Source organism: Diorhabda sublineata, chromosome X (genome assembly GCF_026230105.1).
Source record: "Diorhabda sublineata isolate icDioSubl1.1 chromosome X, icDioSubl1.1, whole genome shotgun sequence".
Lineage (NCBI taxonomy): Eukaryota > Metazoa > Arthropoda > Insecta > Coleoptera > Chrysomelidae > Diorhabda > Diorhabda sublineata.
In genome coordinates, this window is record NC_079485.1 from 3,172,046 (window position 1) to 3,185,546 (window position 13,501).

The 13,501-nt window shown below is 33.5% G+C and overlaps 1 protein-coding gene across 2 annotated transcripts in view; it reads right to left on the reverse strand.

The window, feature by feature from the left end:
* The window catches only part of LOC130451219 (myosin-VIIa), a 59,660-nt gene that overhangs the window by 42,562 nt on the left and 3,597 nt on the right, over nt 1-13,501 (reverse strand). The window contains exon 2 of one of the 2 annotated variants that reach the window (XM_056790097.1): nt 8,156-8,262. In XM_056790097.1, the coding sequence (XP_056646075.1) occupies nt 8,156-8,262 (107 nt within the window). Of the gene's footprint in view, nt 1-6,793; nt 6,919-8,155; nt 8,263-13,501 lie in introns of those variants that run through there. The other variant, XM_056790099.1, reaches the window with a different exon arrangement.

Consider the following 13,501-nt stretch of genomic DNA (forward strand, 5'->3'; position numbering starts at 1 on the left):
TTTTTTCTTGTCCTTAAACGATCAATGTTCGATTAACATGTTGACAATGGGAAGCTTTCAGATTTAAATTGGTCCGTTATCGATTTATATTTTGTAGGTAGAATGTCAGTGTCACTATCGATCATAAAAAGCGACAGGAATTTCAGAAAAACAGAGTCGTATGGTTTTTAATCGACTATACAAAATTTTCATTTCTTTTATGTTCTACGCTTTTCTAAAAAATATATATTTAAAAAAAATAGCATTTCTGAGGCGACTAGTAACGTTTCAAGTCTAAGTAAACGTTTAGAATAATATTAGAAGGCTATAAAGACATTAAAAATTTTGAAATTTTTCAAAAGTAATTATAAACAATTTTAGGAAACGACTAGCTTTTACCCGGCGGCTTCGCTCGCATCGAATCCATTAAATAAGTATCAGAAATCATTATAATAGAAAAGAACGAACTCTGTAGCTATATTAGAACCTGAGATATAGATCTTTGAATGTAGAAAAATTGCCAAAAACCTACAAAAATCCATAACTCCACATTTAATGTCCGCGCCTAGCTCCTCTCCAACTCAACCGATTCAAGTGTTCAAAAACTAAAACGAAAGAAGGTGTTTCAGCGAGTTGTCTTAAACCAAAACGAACTCTGTTGCTATATTAGAACCTGAGATATAGATCTTTGAATGTAGAAAAATTGCCATAAATCTACAAAAATCCATAACTCCACATTGAATGTCCGCGCCTAGCTCCTCTCCAACTCAACCGATTCAAGTGTTCAAAAACTAAAAAGAAAGAAGGTGTTTCAGCGAGTTGTCTTAAACCAAAACGAACTCTGTTGCTATATTAGAACCTGAGATATAGATCTTTGAATGTAGAAAAATTGCCAAAAACCTACAAAAATCCATAACTCCACATTTAATGTCCGCGCCTAGCTCCTCTCCAACTCAACCGATTCAAGTGTTCAAAAACTAAAACGAAAGAAGGTGTTTCAGCGAGTTGTCTTAAACCAAAACGAACTCTGTTGCTATATTAGAACCTGAGATATAGATCTTTGAATGTAGAAAAATTGCCATAAATCTACAAAAATCCATAACTCCACATTGAATGTCCGCGCCTAGCTCCTCTCCAACTCAACCGATTCAAGTGTTCAAAAACTAAAACGAAAGAAGGTGTTTCAGCGAGTTGTCTTAAACCAAAACGAACTCTGTTGCTATATTAGAACCTGAGATATAGATCTTTGAATGTAGAAAAATTGCCAAAAACCTACAAAAATCCATAACTCCACATTTAATGTCCGCGCCTAGCTCCTCTCCAACTCAACCGATTCAAGTGTTCAAAAACTAAAACGAAAGAAGGTGTTTCAGCGAGTTGTCTTAAACCAAAACGAACTCTGTTGCTATATTAGAACCTGAGATATAGATCTTTGAATGTAGAAAAATTGCCATAAATCTACAAAAATCCATAACTCCACATTGAATGTCCGCGCCTAGCTCCTCTCCAACTCAACCGATTCAAGTGTTCAAAAACTAAAAAGAAAGAAGGTGTTTCAGCGAGTTGTCTTAAACCAAAACGAACTCTGTTGCTATATTAGAACCTGAGATATAGATCTTTGAATGTAGAAAAATTGCCAAAAACCTACAAAAATCCATAACTCCACATTTAATGTCCGCGCCTAGCTCCTCTCCAACTCAACCGATTCAAGTGTTCAAAAACTAAAACGAAAGAAGGTGTTTCAGCGAGTTGTCTTAAACCAAAACGAACTCTGTTGCTATATTAGAACCTGAGATATAGATCTTTGAATGTAGAAAAATTGCCATAAATCTACAAAAATCCATAACTCCACATTGAATGTCCGCGCCTAGCTCCTCTCCAACTCAACCGATTCAAGTGTTCAAAAACTAAAACGAAAGAAGGTGTTTCAGCGAGTTGTCTTAAACCAAAACGAACTCTGTTGCTATATTAGAACCTGAGATATAGATCTTTGAATGTAGAAAAATTGCCAAAAACCTACAAAAATCCATAACTCCACATTTAATGTCCGCGCCTAGCTCCTCTCCAACTCAACCGATTCAAGTGTTCAAAAACTAAAACGAAAGAAGGTGTTTCAGCGAGTTGTCTTAAACCAAAACGAACTCTGTTGCTATATTAGAACCTGAGATATAGATCTTTGAATGTAGAAAAATTGCCATAAATCTACAAAAATCCATAACTCCACATTGAATGTCCGCGCCTAGCTCCTCTCCAACTCAACCGATTCAAGTGTTCAAAAACTAAAAAGAAAGAAGGTGTTTCAGCGAGTTGTCTTAAACCAAAACGAACTCTGTTGCTATATTAGAACCTGAGATATAGATCTTTGAATGTAGAAAAATTGCCAAAAACCTACAAAAATCCATAACTCCACATTTAATGTCCGCGCCTAGCTCCTCTCCAACTCAACCGATTCAAGTGTTCAAAAACTAAAACGAAAGAAGGTGTTTCAGCGAGTTGTCTTAAACCAAAACGAACTCTGTTGCTATATTAGAACCTGAGATATAGATCTTTGAATGTAGAAAAATTGCCATAAATCTACAAAAATCCATAACTCCACATTGAATGTCCGCGCCTAGCTCCTCTCCAACTCAACCGATTCAAGTGTTCAAAAACTAAAAAGAAAGAAGGTGTTTCAGCGAGTTGTCTTAAACCAAAACGAACTCTGTTGCTATATTAGAACCTGAGATATAGATCTTTGAATGTAGAAAAATTGCCATAAATCTACAGAAATCCATAACTCCACATTTAATGTCCGCGCCTAGCTCCTCTCCAACTCAACCGATTCAAGTGTTCAAAAACTAAAACGAAAGAAGGTGTTTCAGCGAGTTGTCTTAAACCAAAACGAACTCTGTTGCTATATTAGAACCTGAGATATAGATCTTTGAATGTAGAAAAATTGCCATAAATCTACAGAAATCCATAACTCCACATTTAATGTCCGCGCCTAGCTCCTCTCCAACTCAACCGATTCAAGTGTTCAAAAACTAAAAAGAAAGAAGGTGTTTCAGCGAGTTGTCTTAAACCAAAACGAACTCTGTTGCTATATTAGAACCTGAGATATAGATCTTTGAATGTAGAAAAATTGCCATAAATCTACAAAAATCCATAACTCCACATTGAATGTCCGCGCCTAGCTCCTCTCCAACTCAACCGATTCAAGTGTTCAAAAACTAAAACGAAAGAAGGTGTTTCAGCGAGTTGTCTTAAACCAAAACGAACTCTGTTGCTATATTAGAACCTGAGATATAGATCTTTGAATGTAGAAAAATTGCCATAAATCTACAAAAATCCATAACTCCACATTGAATGTCCGCGCCTAGCTCCTCTCCAACTCAACCGATTCAAGTGTTCAAAAACTAAAAAGAAAGAAGGTGTTTCAGCGAGTTGTCTTAAACCAAAACGAACTCTGTTGCTATATTAGAACCTGAGATATAGATCTTTGAATGTAGAAAAATTGCCATAAATCTACAGAAATCCATAACTCCACATTTAATGTCCGCGCCTAGCTCCTCTCCAACTCAACCGATTCAAGTGTTCAAAAACTAAAAAGAAAGAAGGTGTTTCAGCGAGTTGTCTTAAACCAAAACGAACTCTGTTGCTATATTAGAACCTGAGATATAGATCTTTGAATGTAGAAAAATTGCCATAAATCTACAGAAATCCATAACTCCACATTTAATGTCCGCGCCTAGCTCCTCTCCAACTCAACCGATTCAAGTGTTCAAAAACTAAAAAGAAAGAAGGTGTTTCAGCGAGTTGTCTTAAACCAAAACGAACTCTGTTGCTATATTAGAACCTGAGATATAGATCTTTGAATGTAGAAAAATTGCCAAAAACCTACAAAAATCCATAACTCCACATTTAATGTCCGCGCCTAGCTCCTCTCCAACTCAACCGATTCAAGTGTTCAAAAACTAAAACGAAAGAAGGTGTTTCAGCGAGTTGTCTTAAACCAAAACGAACTCTGTTGCTATATTAGAACCTGAGATATAGATCTTTGAATGTAGAAAAATTGCCAAAAACCTACAAAAATCCATAACTCCACATTTAATGTCCGCGCCTAGCTCCTCTCCAACTCAACCGATTCAAGTGTTCAAAAACTAAAACGAAAGAAGGTGTTTCAGCGAGTGTTCTTAAATCAAAACGAACTCTGTTGCTATATTAGAACCTGAGATATAGATCTTTGAATGTAGAAAAATTGCCATAAATCTACAAAAATCCATAACTCCACATTGAATGTTCGCGCCTAGCTCCTCTCCAACTCAACCAATTCAAGTGTTCAAAAACTCAAAAGAAAGAAGGTATTTCAGCGAGTGTTATTAAGCCAAAACGAAGTCTGTGAGTGTATGTGAAAAACTCCCATAAGTAATGTACAGGGGGAAATCGTATTTGAGTATAACTTGAGAATGGTGAAAATTAGATGAAATCCAATGGTTGATGGCTGATCCGTGCATCATACCTTTCATTGAACAAAAAATTAAGCAAATCGGTTGGGTAGAACGCCTGAACGCTCGGAATGGAAATCATCGATTTTTTAATATATAAGTTTTGTAAATCAAGAATAGTGTTGTATCATCTGCTATATTTGGAAACATTTTATATGAAAAAGTGTGCTGAATCGTTATATATCTGAGTACGAAAAATATTTCATATCTCTGCTTGTTAAGTATAACTTTTCGTTATAACTTATTACTACTCACATCAACACTTTCAACCAGGTAACTTCGCAGAACTCTCTGTGATAAGATAAGGTTTCAGTTGTCGAAAGAAGAGTGAGAATGAGTCCCTCAAGATTTACCCATAGTTATCTAGTGTTATCTTCTAACTCCAGATCTAATCAAATCCAAATCAGATCCAAGCAAATTTGATTGAATGTCAGATATGTGGGTAAATGACAACATTTTCAGCTTAAACCTAACTGCAAAGAAATCCTAAGCAATTCGGAACAAATTACCTACCTATTTCAATTCCTCCAATTCAATTATATAGATTCTTGCTTCATTGGTGTATATTCTACATTTGTTCATGTAGACTCTAGATTCATGAATAATCCTGTGTAACTGAATACGTATTTTTTCATAATTCAGCAAAATTATGAATTTGTATTTACTGTATAGGTGGAGCCGACCCTGAAGAATTATCAATAAAGTAAATGGTTGGTGTATTAGTCATAAGTAGTTCGAAAGGCAACATTCGAAAATTCCACAATTATTACAACCGGAACTTAAACACCCATTTTAACCACGATTAAACTCAAGATTTGGATTTGATTTATGAGACCTAACGCATAGTAACTTATTCTTTTAATACAATCAAGATTTGTAATTTTAGTTGAAAAGTTTTGAAATCCTGTACAACATTTTTTTAAAAATCTCAACTGGTTGTTGTACTCTAAACAAAAAACATTTATTTCGGATTTTGAAAGTATAACTAAATCATTTGCACACCGCTTTTTAACGGCACGTTGTCCTCGTTACATGCCCTGTAGCTTTCTATGCATTTTAAATTGTAATAATCGTATTAAATTTTCTTATTAATTCCTAGTGAAATTCTAAATCCGTTTTCAGTTTAAATACATTTGACCACGATCATGTTTTATGGTATCGGAATTTTTTTACAGAACATAGGAATTTCAATGAAAACACTCCGAAAACTTCTAATAGATAATCCAAAGAAAACAATGTTAACAATGAGTTCGTGGGAATTAGTGACGCCCATGCCGACATAAGTCGCTGTGAAGTTTTCACACAGATATGTAGGTATATGTTTCAGGAAATTTTAAACATCCTTAAAAAATATAAATTCATGAACGTCGTTTCATATTTCAAAACCTTGAAACAAATATTCTTCACTATTTACTTTAGAAATGTTTACAAAATGTAAACTTCTGAAATCTAATCCTTCGGAATGCTGATATCTTAATTTCTTTGAACAGATTCCATCGGCATTATAATAAAGATTGTGTTATCGAAAGTTCATTTCACTTTGCATATATTTTTAGAATGGAATATTGTTTCGAGATTAGTGGATTAATTCTGTTCTTGTCGACATCTGAAGCCAAACAGTATAGTATGTTTATGTTTAGACCTTTCGATGACGAAAAAATCTATTATTAGTTGCTTATTTGGTAAAGAAAAAATGGCAGAATGTTTGTATTATACATGAGAATTCCGGGTCCGTGATGAAATCAGCGCAATACGAAATTTAATAAAGTTAATCTAAAACTTGCCAGAAAAGATTTAAAACTTAATATTTCGAAAGTATAAAAATAAGGGCAAATAACTTATTTATTTAACTACCTTTGAAATAAGTGAGGACCAGCCTTTTCAATAACTATTAGTGAAATTTACCTACACCGATAGCCTCATTTTATGTATCAGGATAATTCAGTTAGTTACATAGTTTTTTAATATTTCAAATGAATACATTTTCTGGCCAGATCATACACACTGAAAACATAATAAAAAAGGTTATTACCAGGAAAGGTAATTAATGGAGTACGTCCACTTATGTTTACTATTATAGTCCTTTTAGTGGACGAAGCAAATAGCCTGACAGAAAGCAATAAGAATGTATATAAAATAAATATATAGTCGCATATATTCTAGCTTGACTACTTTATTTTTATAAATCTGTGAGCAGTAACAATATATTCATAATATAGACGAAATCTATGTGAGTGTCAAACCAATGAATAATTAAATAATATAAATTAAGCTTCATTTCATATATTATGGATTTATGAAAGTTTATAAAAACGATTCAAATAACTCACCCAACAAAATGATATTTTTAATAAGTCAAGGTGATCCTCAATTGATTCATCATCAGTTCCAAACGATTTCCTCAGATCAGATCGTCAAGCTAACACATCTCAACATGTTCTATTGCTCTTTGCCAACTTTATCCAGTTCTTTTTAGTAAAGATTGCAACGGAACTTGTCTAACATCATCTAATTGTATTGCGACGAGCCACATATCACACCTCCAAATAAACAAACTATTGAGTAATAAGCATAAGTTAGAGTAATAGTAACTATTTACATGACATTATTTGCGATTAGTTTTTTAGCACCAATAGTACAATAAAAATTTTTTTGTGTCTTATACATTGCGACCCAAAGGGTACGTCGTCTCCCTTTTTCTTGCTGCGACACTGAGGAACCTCAGTATTTACAACTGATCTATTAATCTCACCCCACTTAAAATGTGGGATGGCTCTAGCTGCCAGATATCTTGGTTTTCTATTTCATACGCCAGCAGGTTTCGTCCTCTGCACAACAGAATTTGTACATTGAATTCTCCGCTAATTCAGATGTCCATTAAAGCGATAGTTTCCCAATAGGACTCTTGTTTATACATTCAACAGATCCTCTCTGGTTATAGCTTCCCAGGAATGCTTATCTATATAATCTATAGATTGTCCCAGTAACTGGTTTTACCCCTATCTACCTACTTTTCCAGAACTTTTTTTATTATTCTGTAGCTGATAGCACGAAAGGGTTCACCCGCCTCTACTTTAGCTTCGCTCCACTCCATTGAGTCACAGAATCCATTGAAGGTTAACTTTATTCTCCATACCTAGCTAATTTAGCTTGTCCAGGTATTCCCAAACCAGTTTGGATTTTATGACTATATGATGATCTCCTGTTTGCACCAATTCTTTTCTAGGTTGAACTGGACAATTTTTTCAATTGCATATATTTCTGTTTGAAAAATGCTTGGTGTTTTGCCCAGGCTTTCAAAGTGTTTAGTTCTAGGCCCGTACACTCCTATTCTAGTTCTGACTGGTGTTACTGGGCCATCTGTATAACATTTTCTGGCATGTTTGCTAATTTCTTGTATGTTGTTTTGATCCCATTTGCTTCTACAGCATTTCAATATTTCGTCCTCAGGCAAATCCCAGATTTCATCTACGGTAGGATCTTTAATGATGGAATTATCCAAACTTATGACGGAATTAAAAATTTGACAGAAATACTCTTCAGAAACACCGGCATTCATTCCTTCGCCATTATAATTGGAAGATTCACATAAAACCAAGCAATTTAGAAAAACTTTCCCATACACACAGAGCAAGATAAATCAATTGTCACGAAAATGTAGAAATTTGAAAAAATAATTATAAAAAGGATACATATATCTTGTTGTTTTCGTATCGGAGTTTAAGATTTTTGTTGATAACTTCCTCATCTAAAACAGTGAGAGAAGTCATGTCCGGAACTCCATTTTCCGGAACTGTTCCTGTAACAATAAAAAACGACATTTGAAAATTTTTTATAAAAAATCCAAATGAATGCCATGAAGTCGAAGTAACTAATGATAATATATTTGAAAAATTTCTGAAAATATTTGTTGATCTTGAAAGTACGAGGGATATTCAAAAAGTTAAGGCTACTTCGGACTATGGCAATTTAGTAACTGAATATTTTTGAACTGACCAAAAATCGTGTACATTAGTCAGTGGCGTTTGACAAAATAAGAAAATAACGCAACAAAGCAAACAAACTAACACAAGAATAGATTAAATCCCGATCTAGGCTCAGCACAAGGGAACACGAGTATGATAGTATGGACTCGGTTCCCTATTGCTCCGCTCCGTGCTGGATTTTCAGGGCGTGGGGGCGTTAATATACAATAAATCGAGAGTGTGGATGTCTAGCACTCCAGCCGCCTCCGTTCACAAAAATTTGTATCAATATCCTGCTAACTACAGCAGCTCTGTCTTGTTTTGCTGTATTCCGACACATTATAAATAGAATCTATAATGGGAAATTACTCGTACTGCATATCAGATTACGATTGTAAGTTTAGAATAATGTTGAATTAGTTTCTATTAATTTCTTTCGTATATGTAGTACCCACTTATTCAAAATAAATGATATTTGTTACACATGAAGATAGAAAGAACTTAATAGCAAATAAAGTTCTGAAATGATATATGCAGACATCGACAAGAAGTATGGAGAGTTTACCTGAAATGAAGCAGGAGATTCTTGATTAGTTTTCTGATTTTGAAGTTAAATAAAGTAAGAAGTCAGGTAAAACATCATTTTAAAGGGTAATCATTTGTCTTCACAGCCATATATATTTTTTTAACGTTTCCAATCGATAGACTAGTAAAAAACTTAAATAAATAAAAATAAAATATTTTAGGTGAAATATTCGAACTGAAAGTACTTCGCAGATAAGATACAGCTGTGTAGAGTTTATTTGTTTATTATTATTATTATTTTTTCTATAAATATGTTTAAGCAATCTTTTAGTTTAAAATATTAATTTCACTTTTCATAAAATTACTCAATAATAACGTTTTCGATTGATCAAACTAATGTTAACTAAAAAATAGCAAAAATAATAATTTTAATATATTTTGAGAAGTCCAGGACGACAGGTTGAATAACTAAATTGACATTGATTAATTATTCAGCAGAATAGTCCATCTATTCATATTTCATATATGTTCAGTATTCTGCCATCAAAGCGGGACATTTCTACGCTGTCCGTTTTTTTTTTGATATTCAAATTTAAACTCAACGCCGCATTTGAAAATACCACCAGTTTTGAGGTGCGATCTGTAATGTATTATATGTTTGCAAGTGTGTTAAGTAAACGGAAATTAAAATTCCTCCCGGAAATGATGTATACAGTTTAAAAGTGGACGAATCAACGTTCACAAAGAAGAGAAGTGCGAGCGCAATGTAAATGACGAACTGGAAATTGAAGAAAAGATTCGTGAGTTTACCCATGCTACAATAACTGAGCTTTAGTCTAATATTCCACTTGTTTTCAAACTTTGTTGTTTTAAATCATCAAACAAAAGTTAGGCTATCCCAATTTTGGTACTAAAATGGTTCCAAAGTTGTTTATATATCATTATAAAGGTGAACGAATGGGAGCAGTTTTGATATTTCTTGATGCCTACAACAGACATGGTGGTCCAAGAAAATGGGTTCCCAAATGCGAATTTTGGAGAGAATACTTGAATTTCTTGAACAAATTTTTTTGGAATCTTTCCCCGTCTGGGGCAAAAAAACAATAAATAGTGTTTTTTTAAAATCAAAATTGTAGATCTTCCAACATTACAACAAAATCGTCTGATATTTACAAAATTAGCATTAGCATAGATCTTCAAAATATCATAATTCGCCTAAAATATTGTGATTTTTCACAAAATATCCGTACAATTATAATTTATTAAATGCTGTGCTCAATGCATACAATATTTCAAAGCATTTTATTGCATTATGCAGTCTATGGAATGCGGGGCACACAAATTCCCCTTCAAAAAACAAGAAAATTTTGCAAAATTTGTAACCAAAGAAGATTATTTTAACTGTTTTTTGGGAAAGTTTTTATTTGCTCGAACGTACTGTGATTAAATTTGCGCAACCGTTTATAACAACGAAAGTTGGATGACAAGGTCCGACCTCGCAGGACAAACCGCATTCAAGAGCTCCTAAATTTATTTAAATAAAAGGTATCCTTCATGCTATTTTTTACTTTTCACTTGTTTCCACGAATGAAAATATAACTAACAATGCAGTGCTTTGACGACCATAAGTAGCTGTGACTGCGCGTCATTGAATAGCTAAGATCGCAGGCGGTGAAGTTCTATAATGAATGAATATCAAACCTTGTCCTTCGCTATGATTACTATCTCAATTTATTTGGCAACTGTGTAGAAAAGTACAATTTTAGTCATTTTTTCTGACGTACACAATCTTTTTTTCTTATGCATCGTTTTTTCTATATCCATAATGTTTTTGAATAGCCCTCGTATCCAATATTCCTCAACAGACAATTTTGAAAATATAGTACGATAGAGTTGACTTGATGTTTTTATATTAAAATATTTAGTGATACGATTACAGCGGTTTGCTACTGCAAAAACTACCTGCATTTGTCGAACAACTGCATGCGTAAGGTAGGCGTTATAAATACAAAAATAAGAGATCTAAAAGCGGGCGGCAGATGTTCCACTGGTAGAACCAATGGTGTAGATTATTAAAATTATTTTTTAAGTGAACGCCGGATATTCATTATATTGAAATTTGTCTATTATATGTAAAAATGAACATGATATGAATAACATTTCCATTCCTGATTATCATGGTGCAGTAAAATTCAAGAGGAAGACCAATATATACTAGGTAGGTTTCAGAGCAGTACGAGATTGCAAGAGTAGACCGTATATTATCTAAAAGACAAATAATAGAAAAAAAAGTAAAATTGACTATGAAATGAGGTAGGCAGTAAAAACAGGATATTTATACTATTTTATGGGACTCTGCAACAAACAAAATTTTGTATTAAGAATCTTAATTTACGCCAAAATGAAAAATAAACAAATTTTTCCGCTTGAGCACTATATATACGGTGATGGAAAAAAGTAATGGAGCGTAAGCATTTCAATGTTAAGATGTTATAGATATGATTAGTAAAAAAATCTAATAAACTTTTTTTATCTTAAATTTTTAATATACCACGCGGTAAATTTGAAACGTATATTACTAATATCTGAGTTTCTATTGCAAATAAGTGAAAATGAATTTTTTTTCCATATCCCCTCACAGTTGAAACAGGAAGAAATAAAATTGTATGGATCATTTGCTTTTGTGGAAGCTTTTCTTTATTTATTTACAGTTGAATTTCTATCAATCCAAAAGCTACTTATGATGTAGTTCTCTAAAATTCCCATCAAAACGTTTATTTTTTGACATTATTGAGCTCGCACAACAGTGTTCAGGTGTTTATTTTCTCAATATCTTACAATGGACGGATTATGTTAACGGCGTATTCAAAACTTAGATTCATCTGTAAACAATGTGTTTTGAAAACTTTTCATTTTGGTCTCGGAAAACATTTCTTAAGCTGATTGTAATCTAAAAATGCAGCGGAAACCATTCAATTTCAAAATATCACGAGCAGTACCCCTCCCCATTGTAATAATCATGGATTTGGATTCTAATAGGGTATTCGAAGAGTAGATCGGGAATTCAGTGAAACAGCTGAGTTTATGATAAATTGTCGCGAAGTTCAAACTGGTAGATGGGCAGTAAATTTGTATGAACCGTGATTTTTTCACTCTTATTGTATAATTCAGTTAATTGTTTGTGTGTAATCCAACCACTAAATAATAAGCTGCTTACATTTCACTCAGTTCGTTATCTATCGTTTGTTAACATCAATTCTATTGACAGCAATATCTCTGTTTGTAATGTTCTCAATTTTCAGCAATTCAATTATTGTGCCGTAGCTCGAGTCATTAGTGTGGGAGATGGGAGTGGGTACCTGCTGAGAGATAACATCATTTAGAGACTGTCTGAACTATTTCCAAAGTTTTACCGATTCATTCAGAATTCTCAGCTTCAGAGATAAATGATAGTGACTCATAAAGTACTTTAAAGAAAGAAATCCAGCTTTCAGTTTAGCAATTAAAAAAAATATATCTTATTTGAGTTCTTCATTTCATGGTTTGGTTAAAATATATAATAGTGAAACTTTCAAAACTTGTTGCTTTTATACATTGTACTGGGTGGATTGAGGAATTCTAATTTTTCAGAATTAACAACTTAAGCACAAATAACATATTTTGAGTTTGAGGTTATGCATGTTTAGTTACAAGTACACTAACTTTCACTATTATCTTTTGAAAAATATTAATGAACTAAAATAAAATTAACACTAGGCGCAAAGGCCTCAAATACATAAATGTGCTAACTAGAAACTTATACTGAGATGTAAGGTGTTTGTACCATAGAGACAGGGCTTTGTACGTGAAATTGTACTATTGAAAGATTGAGAAAGATAATTGGTTTATCACTCTCTTCTCTCTTTAGTTAATATTAAAATCCTGCCATTCCCACCTCTCGAAACTTCGATTTCATGGCAATCCAACCAGAATAGAGTAAAGAGATATAGAGAATGGTATACCGATGTTTTTTCTCTCTTTGTGAGCAGTTCGGGCTCACTTGAACAAGCCCATACCTTGCTCTCCCTATTCCTGAGACCTGTAAGATCTATTGTGGCTTGATTAGAGCGAGGCTGGGCAGTTTTGCAACAGCTCTTGATACAGTCCCATGACATTGATAAGTGCTATTAGTAGAAAGTTCTCCACTTTCGACATCTGTAAAACCGAATATTTGGGCATGGATGCATGCAAAGCTCGCATATTTTAAGCTCTTTCAACCTGCAGTGGCCGGTGCTTTTTATTTTTATTCTGTCAAGGTGTTCGATTGGTAGTGTTCCATTAGAAACCATGTGAGAATAAATACTAAAGAGAGATATGCAGCCGTTCTATTCTTCTGTTTTCCTCTATTTTAGTTATTTCACATAATGATCAATTTTATTAATCAATTCTATTATTCTGCATTTATTTCGTTTCTACTTTCCGGTTTCCTTTCATATGCATTTATTTCTTAATCTTTGTTGTCTTTATAAGTATCGGTAAAATACTTTCCGCTTATTTTGTAGCTTGCAG